The sequence below is a fragment of the Mus musculus genome, chromosome 19 (genome assembly GCF_000001635.26).
Source record: "Mus musculus strain C57BL/6J chromosome 19, GRCm38.p6 C57BL/6J".
Lineage (NCBI taxonomy): Eukaryota > Metazoa > Chordata > Mammalia > Rodentia > Muridae > Mus > Mus musculus.
In genome coordinates this window covers 57,707,219-57,725,053 of record NC_000085.6, presented here as the reverse complement: position 1 = coordinate 57,725,053, position 17,835 = coordinate 57,707,219, and the positions used below count along the sequence as shown (strand labels likewise).

At 41.5% G+C, this 17,835-nt stretch overlaps 1 protein-coding gene across 6 annotated transcripts in view; it reads right to left on the bottom strand.

The window, feature by feature from the left end:
- Positions 1-17,835, bottom strand: part of Atrnl1 (attractin like 1) — a 522,384-nt gene that overhangs the window by 408,290 nt on the left and 96,259 nt on the right. For all 6 annotated transcript variants that reach the window (XM_006527049.3, XM_006527051.3, XM_006527052.3 and 3 more), the window contains one exon: positions 10,331-10,468. In XM_006527049.3, coding sequence (XP_006527112.1) covers positions 10,331-10,468 — 138 coding nt within the window. The remainder of the gene's footprint in view (positions 1-10,330; positions 10,469-17,835) is intronic.

Here is a 17,835-nt window from a genome sequence, read left to right as displayed (position 1 = left end):
TGGTCTGCTGGAGTGCACGAAGGGGCCGGTCCTACAGATCCTAACTGCAGGATCTCCATGACACAGGGCAACAACAGGATATCCAAATGGAGTCCCAGTGAGATTCTAGTATTGATGATAGAGCAGAAACCAGAGGCCCTGAAACAGACCAGATCAATGGTTCACTGCAATGAACACCTGCAAGTAAAGATGTGTGGACAAAAGTGTGTACTATGGGGCACACTGTGACACTCTACAGCTTCCACAAGATTATTTGGGGGGGGGAGCTATAAGGGCAGAGGTACAAAAGGAAGGGGAGATGAGTGGGACTGGGGGCTATGATGTGAAATTAACAAAGAATCAATAAAAAGTTAAATAAAAAATAAAGAATATCATCAAGGAATAAAGGAACACTAAGATTTATTGTTAATACGTGACTGTTTAGTGGTTGAACACACCATCACATAGTTCAACAATAACCTGAACAATTTCAGACAAATATTGAGGCATATCCCAAGGAACACTAAAATCAATGAATATTAATATTTTAAAACTTGTATTTTATTTATCCTTCCTGGGAAAACATTGTAATAGTTATTCTTGCAGATTTTCCTTAAAGAATTATCATCATATGGTAACTTTAATAATTTCTGAAACAAAAAAAAAACCCACACATTAATATATCTTTTACGGAGCTCATTTTGCAAGAGTTCCCCTGTGGTACTACACTTCAGAGTAAAACGGCACAAATGCACCTTAAATGCAATTGTTTAAAATTTATACTTCACGGCGGTTTTTATATTTTTCTGTGTTGTCAGCATCCAAGGCCATTGTTTTGTGCTGAGCAAGCACCTACGAAATCACGCCGTGGCCTTTAGTTTGGGAAATTTTATTTGGCAGTGATCTTATAGCCTGGAAACACACTAGGGGGACACAACACAGTCACATGGCATTTCTGTCCCCCAAAATACAAAGCTGCAGTGTCGACTTATAAGCAAAACTAAACATTGAGGAAAAACCAGTAGAAAGGTCTTTTACATGAGCTGTACACCGCAGAAACAAAATCCCAGTGGTCACAATGGGCAGCCATGTCCTGCTCCTTGTCTGTCATGAACACATGACAACAGTGTCTGGATGTCACGCCAATTTAATCTCTTTTGTAGTCGTCTATGCTAATTATGTTTAATGAACTATCCTAGGTTTATTACCGATTAGATATCTAATGTGGTAAAATTCTACATAAGGAAAAAGTGTAACAGACACATAATTCAAAATTCTGTCCTTCCGAGCCCCAATAGGCTCCTCCAGTCTTGACTTCAGTGTTGCAAGCCTTGACCAACCAGCCCATGAGACAAGTGAAACCTCAGTTCCACGCCTCTTCTGGGAGTGAGCTACATGGGCACAGATGGGGAAAGAGCTGCCTCTTGTGCTGTGTTGTAAAAGGCTTCTCCGGTCTATGCCACAGCAGGTAAGTCTGTTGTTAATACGCATCGCAGATGAATCTGCTAAAAGACACTAATCTGTAGAGAGTTGGCTGTGGACACCGTGGTTGGAAACCTGGGTGCGCTCAGGAAGGAGCTGGGCAGCACAGCGTGCACATATGAGCACATAGATATTCCTTGCTGAGTCAGTTTTTTCATGTCATAATTCTTCATGCAGATTGCTAATTTTCTTGTCCATTTTGGTAAGCGTTCCTTCCATGCTGCTGACTTTCCCTTCCATGTACAGAAATGAATTTATGTACTTGTTTGTATTCTCTTTAGGGTCATTGATGATTTTTAACAAACAAAAAAAAACACTTCAGAAAAATTCTTTATTTATCTGTAAAATAGTTGTACTAACTGTTTGCATTATAGACTACAATTAGACAGACATCCAGGCAACATTCTTAGCAATGTTCTTGGTATTAAAAAACGACCAATAAATATGAAATAAGTTTGAAGATGAGGCAGGAAGCTTGCTTATGGAAAATATGAAATACAGAGGACACAAGATGTGTCTGATATGATGAAGGTAAAATTTGAAAGTTAGTTATTTGGGATCATACCATAGAAACACTTGGAATGTATTTTTAAAGAACTTCGAGGTAGTTACTTCTTTGACAATTTTAGACACTGGAAACTTCAGAAATAAAAAGTAAATCACTTCCTGAATCACTTTCAAAGTAAAACTGTCTCTTCCTACAAAGGAAGTATAAAGGGATAGTTACAAATGGAGAGATTGTATGTGATTATGTGTGAAGGATGGATTTTTGCATTAAATTAATCAAGACTGAATGAGACCCTCCCCACCATGTCAAATAATCTGCAACATTTAACAGCAACAGAAGAGTAAAGATTACAGAGACCTAACATTCTAAATAATGGAAATAGATTATAAAACAGGGAATACTCATCACGGACAGGTGGAGAAAGAATATTGTTGAGATGGAATACAAAGATTGAGGAGAAAGAATTACAGATTTACTAATAGCAAGGCCAGAAAGGTCAAAGTGTCTATAAATAATAATAATGTCACTGGACTCTGTTTGTAACTGAAACTTGTACAGAAATGTTCGAAATGTTCAACCAAAAGCTGACAAACAAGTTTCAAGCTATCTAATAAAATAATCTGATGGGGCAGGATCAGGTGTAGGAGGAGACAGGGGAGATGTACAGAGGGTCAGGAAATTGAACGGCGGTATGTAGCGATGAGTGATAGGGAACTGGGATGGCCACCAGAAAGTCCCAGATGCCAGGACAGCAAGAGGCTCCCAGGACCCAACAGGGATGACATTAGCTCAAATACCCAACAAAAAGGAGAGAGAATCTATACAGACCATATGGAAAGGTTACTCATAGCCCCTGGTTGAAGAATGTGGCCACCCACCCTTCTCAAAATTCTAACCCAGAATGGCTCCTGTCTAAAGGAAATACAGGGCAAAGTGTGGAGCAGAGACTGAAGGAAAGACCATCAGAGACTGCTCCACTTAGGGATCCATCCTATATGCAGCCACTAAACCCAGTCACTATTGTGGATGTCAAGAAGTGCTTGTTGACAGGAGCCTGACATGGATGCCTCCTGAGAGGCTCTGCCAGAGCCTTACTGATACAGGTTTGGATGCTTGCAGCCAACCATCGAACTGAGCACGGGGACCCCAGTGGAGGAGTTAGGGGAAGGACTGAAGGAGCTTAAGGGGTTTGTAACCCCATAGGAAGAACAACAATATCAACCAACCAGACCCTCCCCCCCCCCCCTGCAGAGCTCCCAGGAACTAAACCACCAACCAAAGAATACACATGGAAGGACCCATGGCTCCAGCTGCATATACAACAGAGGATGGCCTTATCTGGCATCAATGGGAGGTGAGGCCCTTGGTCCTGGGAAGGCTCGATGCACCAATGTAGGGGAATGCCAGGCCAGGAAAGCAGGAGTGGGTGGGGAGGGGAACACCCTCATAGAAACAGGGGGAGTGAGAATGGGATAGAGGGTTGCAGAGGAGAAAGTGGGAAGGGTGATAACATTTGAAATGTAAATAAATTAAATAACCAATAAAAAAAATTTTAAAGGCCTTTGAGAGAAAAGGTTTGTTATATAGTACATTCAGAGAATGTTTAATTCTTACAAAGTATTTATAGAAAACATTTTTGCTAATGATTCCTGCATTCCTAATATATAATTAACTTTCCACAATCACTAATTATCCCAAGCATTATATGAGAACTGCAAAAATATATATCCAATTTAGCATTTAACTTGTTTAACAACCAACCCATTAAGTATATTGAAATAAATTTATTACATTATTTACTCATTAAGTATTTTGTAATAAATTTATCCAAGACAAATATGATCTAGAAGAAGAAAAGATATTAGTCATGTAAGACTGGGAAAGCACTTTCTTTTTGTACTTATATTTTACAAATAAGTAAGCATGAAAAATCTGGACAACTATTTTATGGTTAATAACATACTTATCTGTTGTATATGAAGAATGGATTATAATGAAATATATGCTGGTAGCAATGACTATGGAAAACTGAGGCATAGATTAACACTGTCCCAAGCCACCAGGGGACCACTAAATTAACAATGGAATGGGACTTTCCCAGATCATTCAATCAGAATAAATCTCTTTGTCCTTTACTCCGTAATTTGATTTATTCATAACGCAATGACAGTATCCCACAATGTTTGTAAATTTAAGTTATAACATACTTGTGGCAGTTAATAAGCATTCAATCACTATTTGATGATTTCAAAGATAATTCTTCTTTGCAAGGCACTGTAGTTTGTGGGTGCACTGAGCTGTTCCACTCTAAGAAAAAGGTCATTATTTTCTTCTACTGCAATTTATAAGTCAGTTTGGAGAGCATATTTAAAATGTATACCAAAAAATACATCAGTTTGAATAAATTAACTATAACTTCAGAGTACCCACAATGTGTCAGTGTTCCATTAAGGAACATAAATTTAAAAGCACTTCCCCTTGGAGAAGTTCAGCCAAGAGTGAGGCCAGATTTTAATCCTATGCCTTCCATGTCTTCTTAATCTATTTCCTGTCTATCTGTTGTATGAGTCTGGATCTGTGCCTACCAAATGCTGCCTTGTCTGTCCCTGCCTTGGTGTCTGGGTCCCTACATGAGGTTTTGCATGTGGTTTTTTTTTTTTTTTTTTGAACAGTTTATAATGCATCACACGGGGAAAGATTGAGGGTCACTTACACAAATCTTTAACAGAGTTTTGCAAGGGACAAAGTCACTAACTCCAACTGACCCCAACTATCCCAGAGAACAAACAAAAACTATTGAGAAATATTCATATGTTGTCTTCAGCATGTGTGGTGAATATTCCTGGTATGAGGTTGCTTTCAACCCACTTGCTGCCTCTAGGACTTACCATCATAACATGTTCACATACACATACATATGTGTGTGTGTGTGTGTGTGTGTGTGTGTGTGTGTGTGTGTGTGTGTGCATGCACACACACATGCACAGTATTTAAAGGTAGTATCTTAGGATTATAGCTATGCACCTTGGCATGATGACACATGCTTTTAATCTACCTCTCAGGAGGCAGAGACAACTTTGAAGACAACATGATCAACATAGAGAGTTACTGGCCAGCCAGAGCAACATAATGAAACCCTGTCTCAAAGAACAAATAAACAAACAACAACAACAACAAATTTACAGCTATTCATTCGCTTCTGTTATGAGTTAACTGCATGGGAAATCCAAGGTAAATATGGTTGGTTGTACTATGTTTTCTTAAAGGTGGGTTGAACAACAGACTGAGTTCACAGTAGGATAGCAGTCTTAAATGAACTCAAAGCACATTGTTACCTCTAGCTTAAGGTCCAGCAAAACCTCCAGGCTCTTTGAATTTAACATACATTTTCATAATAATAAATCACCAATTTTGCTATAGAAAAAGTCTTAATTATACAATCTTTGGGTGATTTGCAGGGGATTAGACCCCAAGTCCTGGCTATGCTAAGCAAAAGCTGTACCTTTCACCCAAAGCCCCATCCCTGATTTTTATTTCATTTTTTTATTTTTTGAGAAAGTGTCTCACTTCCTAACTCACAGTAGCCTTGAACATCATAGTATGTAGATGTGGAGGAACTTTAATCCAGCAACATGGACCATACCCAAGGACCTTCCAGGTCTGTGTGATCTTGCTGGAATACAGACACACCCTTAGCATACATCTTTAATCCCTATGATTGAAAATAAAGTTAGTTTGTAGAAGGAAGCAGCTATGTTTGAAAATGACATTTAATTGAGGGGAAGACAAAGTGGAGAATCAGAGAAAGATTTGACGAAGGAGTCAGAGATGGGATACGCCCAACTTTCATGAGAACAGTACAGGAAAGAGAGGACTTAAGAAAGCAGAGGGACAGAGAAGACAGGTTTACAGAGACAGGTTTCAGGTGAAGACAAAATGAGAAGGAGCCAGAAGATTAGAACACATTGCCAGAGTCAGTTTGAGGCCAAGCAGAGCAATTCAGTCAGAAACCAAGAGAAGACAATTTGACTCAGTCAGCTTGAGGAGAGGAGCTTGGGCCAAAACATCTGAGTTGAACCAACCAGCCAAGAGTTCAAAAAGAACTAGAAAGGGTGAGCTTATTCAGCAGTAAGTCTCCAAGATGAATTTGCAGTATGTAGGCTTGAACGCACGATTCTCCTGTTAGCGCCACCAAGTGTTGGGATTACAGACATGGCCACCATGCCCACCTGGATGATGCAATTTTACTAGCATGCTTTAACCTGCTAACTTTGTATGCTGACAATCACAGAATTGCTGTATCAGCAGGCATTGGGGGTTATATTCAGCAGAAGCACACACTGTTTCACCCATAAACAATCTCACTCCAAGCGCCAGACAGATGCCTCAGCTGGTCAAAAGCCTTTAACACATCGGCCAATCCCCAGAAGCGCGGTGCCTGCCTTCAACCTCTGAGCAATCTCCAGGCACCGCTCTTCTAGAGGACCAAAGCTCAGTTCCCAGAAAATGACAATAAACGTACGCTTTCTGCCTTTTTAAATTTTAATTTTAGTCATTACTACATAATTTACCAATGTCATTTATTACTTAGGTAATGAATGTGGCCATAAAAAAATCATTTATTTTTATATATCACATGACAATATATAGTCACAGACAGCAAGACCACATCTTGCCACCTTTTAGGACCTAAAAAACAAGTCAAGGATTATTTAAAGTTTCATAAAAGTCTGCAACAAGGAATGTGATAGGCATTAATCCTTCATCCCATTGAATTTTCTATTTACTGTGTATTAGCTTGCCAGATGTGATATGTCAGTAACAGAAATTAATATGGAATAATTAAACTAGTTTTAAATCTAACAACAGAATATCATCCCCAAAGGGGAACATATTTCTCCAAGCACCCTGCCTGCTGAAAATATAAAATCCTTCATAACAATTTAAATCATTTTTGTACCAATTATAGAGAGTAAAATGTTCCTTTTTCCTATTTCAGCAAAAGTTTATAGAATCAGTCTTATGCATTTGGCAATACATTCTGATCCATGACACCAAAGGTGCAACCACGAGGGGCTGTGGGGACGGCTTGGTGAGTCAGAGAACTTGCTGCCCTCCCAAAGAATGCTGGTTCAATTCCTTCCCAGCACCCATAGTGCAGCTAAAACTGTCTGTAACTCCAGTCCCAGGGTCTAACACCCTCTTCTGGTCTCCAGGGACAGTGTAAACATGTGGTACACAGACATGCACACAGGCAAAATATAAGAATAAATGTTTTAGTTACAAAAAAAGAAAACCTACATTAAGTAGACTTCATCAGTATGATCAAAATATAAGAGAATTTTTTTCAAAAAGGTATCATTTAAGAAATTAGAAATTTTTATACTTTATCTTTTAAAGATTTAGTATTTTAATGTTTAATGTTCAATGTATGTGTGTGTGTGTGTGTGTGTGTGTGTGTGTGTGTGTGTGTACAGGTGCACCTGGAGGCCAAAGATGGTATCAGACCCCAGGGAGGCAGAGTTAGAGGCTATGAGCCACCTGACACAGGTACTAGGAAATAAACCCCTGAAAGAAGAGAGAGTGTTCCTGACCACTAAGCCATCGCTTTTTACCCCCCAAAACTTTTATATTTTAGAGAACATTGTGATTATTATTTTTTGAATAAGACAATCTACAATGTGGAAGCAAATATTTGATAATTGTGGTGTTATAAGGGCCACTGTTATATACTGTTTTGAATATATAAAGATATCTTACAGTTTGGGGAGCAGGAGCAGCAATAAAACAAGCCCCATATTAAAAATAGGCCAAGGCTCTGGAAGTAATTTCTCCAGAATCCACGGCAATAGCTCAAACAAATAGTGGTACGAGGTCTAAAAAAGGTGTTGCTGTGCCTGCATGCCGAGCTGTGTTATTCAAAATAACCAAAAGAGAGGGAGGTACAATTCAAGTCTCTCTCAGAGTCAGACAAGACGGATAAAATTTCATTTAAAAAGACAGCAACAGAATGTTGTTCAGCCTAAAAAGCAGAGATGGCCTGACACTCTGTAACCTGAGAGAACCTGAAAGATACTGGCTATTCAACAAAGAACCCAAATGAGGGACCGACCTGGTGGTGACCAAAAGTTGGAAGGTGGAAAGACAGACTGAGAGTGGTCGCCAGAGGACAGAGGACCAGTTCACAGGAGGAAACATCAAAATGGAATGATTTTACACCACCTCTCACAACACCACCCTGATCTCAGCTTTCACCATCTCTCTCCCATATGAGGACAATAACCTTCCCATTGAACTTTTAACCTTGACTGTTTACATTGAAACAACCTGAAGCAATCCTTCTTAAAGCTGTGTTATGCCACCCTTTCACTCAGGAGCGTCAGAGCACACCCGATGTCTCTGTCGTTTCCCACAGGACCCTACGATCTCCTCATGCTCTCAGCTCTCCACACTACAGCCTCCTCATCAACTCCTTTGGGGTTTTACACTTTCTCTCAAATACACTAGAAAATGTCTTTAAGGGCGTCTATCATAGCTGTTGCTTTTGTCTGGAACATTCTTCTCTCAGAGTGCAGTGAAAAGCTTCGTTACCCTCCAGAAATAGATGGTTAGTCACTTGCTAAGGACACCACATGCAAGGGTCATTGGGACACGAGGGATCAAACTGGTAGTGATCTACAAACTTTGTCCCTCCTGGCTAGCTTTCCCAGAACCAGGTGATGCTGTGTACAAAACTGAGTCGAAGGGGGAAGTGATGGACAGTTGCTCAGCTGTGAATTCTGTAATCGCCAGCACAGCAAGGTACGCCCACTGAGCAACAGTGACATGGCATGTCTGGGCAGTCACCAAACACTTTCTGATCAGATTGAAGACCCACTCCACAAATCAGAATTCATACCTGGTCCCGAATTGGGCCAAGAACAGTTAGCTGTGTAAGTCATAAACTCTAAGAAAGAACTGACTGCTGGCATTCTGTTTAATGGATATGGTATTAAACTGTGCTCTCTACATAGATCTAATCTATTAGACCAGCAGATTAGCAGAGCCCTCAACTCTCATCAGAGAACCTTCCTGTTGCAGCTTGTGGCCACTAACAGACCCTCACAGCTGATCAAACTGCAGAGCATAGGAGACTGTGCCATGTTCATCCCTGACTGGGACATCTACCGTGTATACTCTCCCCACGAAGTTCAGGTGTCACCACACAAAGGAAGTCAGAAAGAGCATAAAAGCCAGTGGTTGACAGCAGAGGGATGTTGTCAAACAAATTCTCCACGCATGGCAGGAAGGCTACACGCATGAACTCTCAGCAGCTGTGGCTGCATGCACACAGCCTGTGTAGGATCAAGACGTTTGAAAGTCCAGTGTGGATGGGGTGAGGGCCATGGATGCTACCCCTAGCTGAGAAGGTTCTTGTAACTGGAAGCTGAGGGAGGGAGGCTCAGTCTACATCAATGCGGCCACTGATCGGTCACCAGTGTTCCAATGGATGTCCCACTGCCACGCACATACTGCAGTACTGGGTGGACTCCGTGGGATTAAAAAAGGAGAATATGGGGTTGGGAAAGAAAAGTCGTGGGCTCTAGCAACAATGAGAATAAAAAGGAAAAGAAAAGAAAAGAAAAGAAAAGAAAAGAGAAGGGAAGGGAAGGGAAGGGAAGGGAAGGGAAGGGAAGGGAAGGGAAAGGAAAGGAAAGGAAAGGAAAGGAAAGGAAAGGAAAAGAAAAGAAAAGAAAAGAAAAGAAAAGAAAAGAAAAGAAAAGGAAAGGAAAGGAAAGGAAAGGAAAGGAAAGGGAAAGGGAAAGGGAAAGGGAAAGGGAAAGGGAAAGGGAAAGGGAAAGGGAAAGGGAAAGGGAAAGGGTAAGGGTAAGGGAAAGGGAAAGGGAAAGGGAAAGAAAAGAAAAGAAAAGAAAAGAAAAGAAAGAAAAAATGCTAATTGAAAGAAGTCACTCAAAACAGGCTTTTTAAAAAGTAGCAGAATTGATATTTCATACCAAACCTATTTATTCTCTTAACTGCTACCCTATCCAAACAGAAATCACAGCTGCTTTTAGGCATCTTTCTATAACTGTCAACTGTTCATTCCAAAAGTCAACAATCTATCAAAAAATTAACCATCTGCAGTGATCACTTTATCAATGGGATTGTATACACTTTACTACATTTCTTGTAATAAGTACACACTCAATTTTAAGTAAAAAAAAAAGTAATATTTTAAAATAAGCATCTCACAGCGTTTTTATTATTCATGGTCTTTGATCAACAAATGCTACCTTCAAAAATACTGAAGCTGGATAGGAAAAATAATTCATTTTTTCATTTGATTAGCACATGCACATTGAAGTAGGTGAAAGCGTTTACCTGTGCACTGCCCACCGTTGGTTGGGTCTCCATAGTACCCTGGCATGCATTCCTGACACTGTCGCCCAGTGGTGAGATTCTTACACTGCTCACAGACGTTGTTGTTGATGCACGTGCTGTGTCCATTACACTGGCAAGCTGAAGGAAACAGCAAACAGTGTCACAAAGAACCCAGTATCAGCTACGAGTGTGCAGAAGTTACTTAAAGCTGAAGTTACTTTTAAAATCAGATTCTAGGGAGGGGCAAAGAACATTCCCCAATTTTTAAATACGTAATGCGTGCAGCTGTAAGCAGCCATACTTGACAGTGACTACATGGTATTATAGGTCACAACTGACCTTGGTACTGATAAGGTGTAGGAGCTACAAATAATGTGAAATATAAAGATTATAGGCCATAAGGAATATTTTAATATACTCATTAAAGAATCTTATGAATGTCTTATCTATTAAATTACATAAAGACAAGATTAGATAATATAGCTTTGATAAAGGGTAGTAAGTTCTTAATATATCATAAACATATTTTACTTATAATTAATGACAAAACATAAATACAGAAAATCTTCTGTCAACAGGTCTTTATTTTTTAAAAAAATGAATGTTTACTGTGATAAGCAAGGGGAATCTTAATTTGAATAATGGTGTACTCCTTAAAACAACGAGACAGTTCTTAAACCATCTATAAAACAAAAGAATCTATTAACAAAAAGTTCAGAATAAAAAAATCAAATGTGTAAGATAATATATATTTAAAACACCACAATTTTTCTTTCAAATTTAAAGTTCACAAACATGCCTTTCAAAAGGTTAGGGGCAGCAAACTTAGCTCAGCAGATCTCTGTATCGTCAGTCACCAATGACGAACTTGGGAGTTCTTTCATAATAAAAACATTATGTTGGTAGAACTTCTATTACCATGCTTCAATGGTTAAGGGGAAGTTTTGTAGAGACACGCCATACACATAATTAATTCGTCCATAATTAATTCATTCAGGTTAGAAACATGAATATCCACTACACATAAGGACTTGCCTGAAGAACCAAAATAAGAAGAACAGGCAGGCTAGTATTCTTGGTGAACCTTCAAACCACATGAAAACAATTATCTAAGTGGAAGCACCTGCTTCTGGGTAGGAAGGGTGCGTTTCACACCCAACGCCTCGTACAGGTTATGCCTGAAATGGCAGAGCGAGGGATGTCCCCACAAGAGTCTCTGGGTGTGGGGATAGTGACACAAACAGACAGCACAGGAATGACCAACAACACCTAACAAAATCAAAGACCATGGCTGGCCAAAGGCCAGTCAATCTTTCCTGTGTGAACAAGAAAAATCCAAGGGCAGCCAAGAAGCCTGTGTCTCGGATCCAGCTCCACATGGCTGGTGCGTCACAGTAGATCTAATAAACAGGATGCATCACTCAGACATAATGGGGATTTAGACCCGACTGCAGGGAGAAATTCTGTGGAAGGGAGGGTGCTGGCAACTGGTATGCTTACAACTAACTCACTGTCAATGACAACGGACAAGGCTGACTGTAAACAGCTATAGCAAACACAGAAAAGGGAAGGCTATGCTCCTAGGCCTGTAATTACACTGGCACCAGACTGCACCCACAGGTAGCATGACCTGACACTGAATAATTCTTCCAGGATGAACTTAAATGGCCTGATATCAAACATAAATAAAGAACAAAAATAAAACTAAAGATAATCCATCACTTTTATTTTGCCTGCATTTTAAATCTACCCCAGATGGCTCCTTATTTATGGAAACACAAACAGAAAAAAAAAATCAAAATAAAACATAATGACAAACTCATCATTTGATATGCAAATGAAGCATGTAGTTCTGAAAATATGGGCTCTCTGTACACAGATGTGCGGCGGCATTTAAAAATATCTTCGTGACATTATTAGTAAATTTCCAACATGCTTACACAGAAATTCAAGGCCAAAAATAAATGTACCTACCACCTTTTTCAATATATAGCTTATCTTAAAGGAAAAGGAAATTGCCGGGTACTAAATTCGAGGCAGAGACTGAGTTGGAAGGAAATCTGTACTCTACATAGAATAAACAAGCAAGCATCAGAAGGCACGGCTTCCCAACTCTAGCAAGGCCAGCAAATGTAACTGCTGGCCACCTTCCAGGAAGGGAGGGAAACTGAGTCACAGACATAACCTCATGTTATCACCTGCACCCATACGGTAAACAAATTACCAAAGCACATGGAGAGGGGACCAAAGAGACAGCAAAGATTCTTGCATGCCACTGAAGTCTGGGCATGAAGGAAAAGGCTGCATAAAAAGTCAACTCTGCTCCTCACAGCGCCTGCTGGACTAAAGTCTATGTTACTCCAGGATGGAACAACTCTAAAAGCAAACACACACATCACGCATCCTGTGCCAAGGTCCTCAGACCTCACGAAGGCAGCTCCGAATGACGTCGCCATGAAATGTATCTACAACTCAAATCATGCAACGTGCACCACAGAACAGTGATGAAAAAACATTTTCTTCCCAGAAGAAGGACTAGACAGTCAGTGTCTTAGATTTTGCAAGCTATATACTTTTTTATTTTCTTTTTTTCAAAATTTTATTTTATGCTCTGGGTATTTGTGCAGTGCCCTTAGAGACCAGAAGAGAGCATTGGATCCCCTGGAACTGAAGGCACACTTGGTTGTGAGTTACCAGGTGGTGCTGGGAATCCAACCCAGGACTTCTAAAATGCATCCAGTGCTCTTAAACACTGGTCCCTTCACACACACACACACACACACACACACACACACACACACACACACACACCTAGAGAGGAGAGAGGTCAGTATGATCAGAGAGAGCCAGGAGGATTTGGCTGGAGAGTAAGAGAGAAGTTTATGAATGTACACATGAAGTCCCTGTATGGAAGAGGCAACGGCTTATCCTCAAAAGAAGAAGACAAGACTGAGAGCGGCCTGCAAAGTGCTAGTTAAAGAAACTCTTGTCTTTGAGCTGATGTGCATAATTTAGTTGCTTTTTCACAAAATCTCACTGCAAACCTGACGGAAAGCAACTAGCAATAACCATACCACAGCACGAACACTGGACTGCTTTAAAATTTACCCCGCCCATTTAAAATAATCACGTTTGAACGTGGGTTCCCACAGTCTTGGGACACCCAAATTTTCACAAATTCTTACCAGAAAGCAACACAAATAGCCTCAAAGGCAACCCCAAAGCCTTTTGTTCCTGTCTGAAATCTCATGAGCATGGTCTTCACCATTTTTCCTGGTCTTCTCAGCTCCCCAGGAATATCCCGAGACCTTCTGTCCCTCCAGCCCCTCCCTAGCCTGTAGTTCACAGCTTTTCCAAAACAGCTGCAAAGGATTCCCAGCTACCTGGCCACATTTGCCAACATATCTTCAGGGGCCAGATCAATGTGCCACAATCCCAGATGAGACCATTCCAGGGAATTACTACTTTGGCTTACGGTTCATCGTGGTCAGAGAGCGGGGACAGTACAGCAACACAGATCGTGGCAAGTGACAGCAAAGGAAACAGGGACAGGAGCTGACTTTGTTTCCCCTCTGTTTCTTCTAGGCCCCAGCCTATGGGATGGTGCCACGAAAACTCCAGCCAGGCCTTCTTCCCTCTGGCTAATCCTCTCTGAAACTGTCCTCAGACACCAGGGATGTTATCCTGTCCTGGGACACCTCTCAGTACGAGCAAGTTGTAAATAAGAGCAGACATCCAACTAATTTAAAATGCCATCTCCAAGGTAACGTTTTGCTGAGGAAGCACACATCTGAGATTGTCTGTCCATCCAGACCAGCAGTGTGTGGCCTACACACAACTTTACCCCTACACAAAGGCATGAGATCACCCTGTCTCCTCAAATCCTCCTTATGTTTTCCAGAAAACTCTATTTTATATTTCATCAGATGGCACTAATCGTGTTTGCCTCTGTCTCATGGCTGGGCATGATTTTTAAAGATTTTCTTTCTCCTTTTCCAGTTTTTGAAATTCCCATTAAGTGCACTCAGAACTTTCCTTCAGCCTGTCCTCAGCCCTGTCGGCCTCGAATTCTTCTCTCTATTCATCTCTGACTGCTGGGCCTTTCTTAGCACGCATCTCCTACTCCCCTGATTCTGTCTCGCACATTTAACCAATCTGATACATTCACTGGATCTTCAGCTCCAAAGTTCAAGTTCCCTTCTCTCCGTTTCCCTTGGCCACGTTTCTAAAACTGCTGTGCTATTTCCAACTTGTACTTTAAATTTTAGACTTACAGAAGTTTATATTTACAGAGTTGCAAAAATACCACAAAGTAATTATATATCAAATGTCAGTGTCTTACAGCAAAATAAAGAAATTAACATTGGTTAATTTATTGAATAACACTATTACCTAAATTAGACTTTAGTTGAACTTTATAACTTTGCCACAAATGCCCTTTTTGTTTCTTTACTCTATCATATCATACTGATTTTATTAGTATGTGTTAATTATTTATAATGGGAGTCATTATACAGCTTCATACATAAATAAGATACTGTGATCATATCACCCTCAGTCCCATAGCTCTCCCCTCATATTGCTCCCTCTCTCTCCCCAACTAGTCCTGTGTGTGCATACAAAGGGGGGGGGGGGTTAGAGAGGGGGAAGGGAGAGGGAAGGAAAGGAAGAGGGAGAAGGAGAGGGAGAGGGAAAGGGGGAATGCAAGGGGGAAAGAGTCAATTATTTTGTTCCCAGGGTATGACACATTGAGAAGTCTTTCCATTTAGCTTCCTCCTGCCTCCTCCCTCCCTCCCCGTCTCTCCCTCTCCTCCTTTAGCACTGAAAAATACTCTAAGCTTATCTTGTGCCCTCCCCGCCCCAACTATAAAAGCAGCTATTATGAAGAAAAGCCTTTGACTCTTCCACTGGAGAGTGTGGTTTAGAGGTGTATGTACTAGGCATGTTCATGAGGTTTAGAGGTGTATGTACCTGGTATATTCTTAAGGCTTAGAGGTATATATATTTGCACGTTCATGAGATTTGGAGGTGTATGTACTTGGCATGTTCATGTGGTTTAGAAGTGTATGTACTAGGCATGTTTATGTGGTTTAGAGGTGTATGTACTTGGCATGTTCATGAGTCTTAAAGGTGTATGTACTAGGCATGTTCATGAGGCTTAGAGGTATATTACTAGGCATGTTCATGAGGTTTAAAGGTGTATGTACTTAGCATGTTCATGTGGTTTAGAAGTGTATGTACTAGGCATGTTTATGTGGTTTAGAGGTGTATGTACTAGGCATGTTCATGTGGTTTAGAGGTGTATGTACTAGGCATGTTTATGTGGTTTAGAGGTGTATGTACTTGGCATGTTCATGTGGTTTAGAAGTGTATGTACTAGGCATGTTTATGTGGTTTAGAGGTGTATGAACTTGGCATGTTCATGAGGCTTAAAGGTGTATGTACTAGGCATGTTCATGAGGCTTAGAGGTATATGTACTAGGCATGTTCATGAGGTTTAGAGGTGTATGTACTTAGCATGTTCATGTGGTTTAGAAGTGTATGTACTAGGCATGTTTATGTGGTTTAGAGGTGTATGTACTAGGCATGTTTATGTGGTTTAGAGGTGTATTTACTAGGTATGTTTATGTGGTTTAGAGGTGTATGTACTAGGTATGTTCATGTGGTTTAGAGGTGTATGTACTAGGCATGTTCATGTGATTTAGAGGTGTATGTACTAGGTATGTTTATGTGGTTTAGAGGTGTATGTACTAGGTATGTTCATGAGGTTTGGAGGATATGTACTTGATCTCTTGGTAAGCAACTTACACTTCAAATGCAGCCACAGCACTCTGAGTTTCGTCCTTCTGCTGTGGCTGCTGCTGTTGGTCTGTTTTGGTCTTTCGTTTGCTCTATGGTCTCAGTGCTGTAGCATGAGCATCCCATCAGTCTCTGGGAAGCTCTTAACTGTTCCACCTCGGGGCTTTCCCTGGTCCCAAGGCAAAAGTCAGAATCCTGGATATGCTCAGAAGTGCAGGCCTTCTAGTACCCATAAAGTATCAGGAAGCGATTCAGCAGTAGATAAACGCCCAGTCTCAGGGGAACAGCTCCTAAAAGTGTCTATCATGGCTCTTTCCACATCCCCAGTGGCCCTGAGGGCCACACTTCTATGTGGTAGCCAGCCTAATAACATACATATTATTGCTTTTCTAGCTCTGGTTTTAGGTTCTCTTCATTCCTTCATTTATACCTATTAGAAGCAGCCCTAAATAAAGGGCCTTGCCCCCACCTGTCAGCTCCTCTGTGATGTCACACAGGTGGCCTTGGCCCCACCTGCTGCCTTCTCCGTAACATCACACAGGTAGCCTTGCCCCCAGCTGTCACCTCCTCTGTGGCATCACATAGGTGGCCTTGCCCCCACCTGTCAGCTCCTCTGTGACATCACACAGGTGTCCTTGCCCCAACCTATCAGCTCCTCTGTGATGTCACACAAGTGTCCTTGCCTCCACCTGCTATCTCCTCTGTGACATCACACAGGTGTCCTTGCCCCCACCTGTCAGCTCTTCTGTGACATAACACAGATGGCCTTGCCCCCACCTGTCAGCTCCTCTGTGACATCACACAGGTGGCCTTGCCCCCAGCTGTCACCTCCTCTGTGACACCACACAGGTGTCCTTGCCCCCACCTGCTGCCTCCTCTGTGATGTCACACAGGTGGCCTTGACCCCACCTGTCAGCTCTTCTGTGACATAATACAGGTGGCCTTGCCTCCACCTGTCAGCTCCTCTGTGATGTCACACAGGTGGCCTTGCCCCCACCTGTCAGCTCCTCTGTGATGTCTCACAGGTGGCCTTGTCCCCACCTGTCAGCTCCTCTGTGATGTCACACAGGTGGCCTTGTCCCCACCTGTCAGCTCCTCTGTAATGTCACACAGGTGGCCTTGCCCCCAGCTGTCACCTCCTCTGTGGCATCACATAGGTGGCCTTGCCCCCACCTGCTGTCTCCTCTGTGACATCACACAGGTGGCCTTGCCCCCACCTGTCACCTCTTCTGTCCTATCCATAATACCTCTCTCCTCCTCCTTCAGGCCTTCACTGATGTTAATGTGGCAGCAAAGCCAGGCTTTCTAACAGCGAGTCTCAACCCCATTCTTCATTTACTAGTATTTGTCTACCATATGACCGCATGAGTGTCATTTATTTCAATAAATATCCTCATGTCAATCCGTATTTCCCCGATCTTTAAGCCAGTTCATTAACTTCTATGTACCTAGTGGCTAAAACACTACATATACCTTTTAGCACACAGTAAGTACTCAGCAAACGTGAACTGAATAAAGTTTTCAAGCTCAACTCTCTTCCAGAATACACAGGCACAGAGTGAGGAATACAGAAAGATGCAGAGAGCCCCTGATAAACTCCAAGGTGATCTTCAAGCTTGAATAGCGTGAATATCCCTGGTGGCATTTGAAGTAAGGCCGTGTGAATCTACCATGGGTGTTCAGTCCATTGCATCCACACTCTCCAT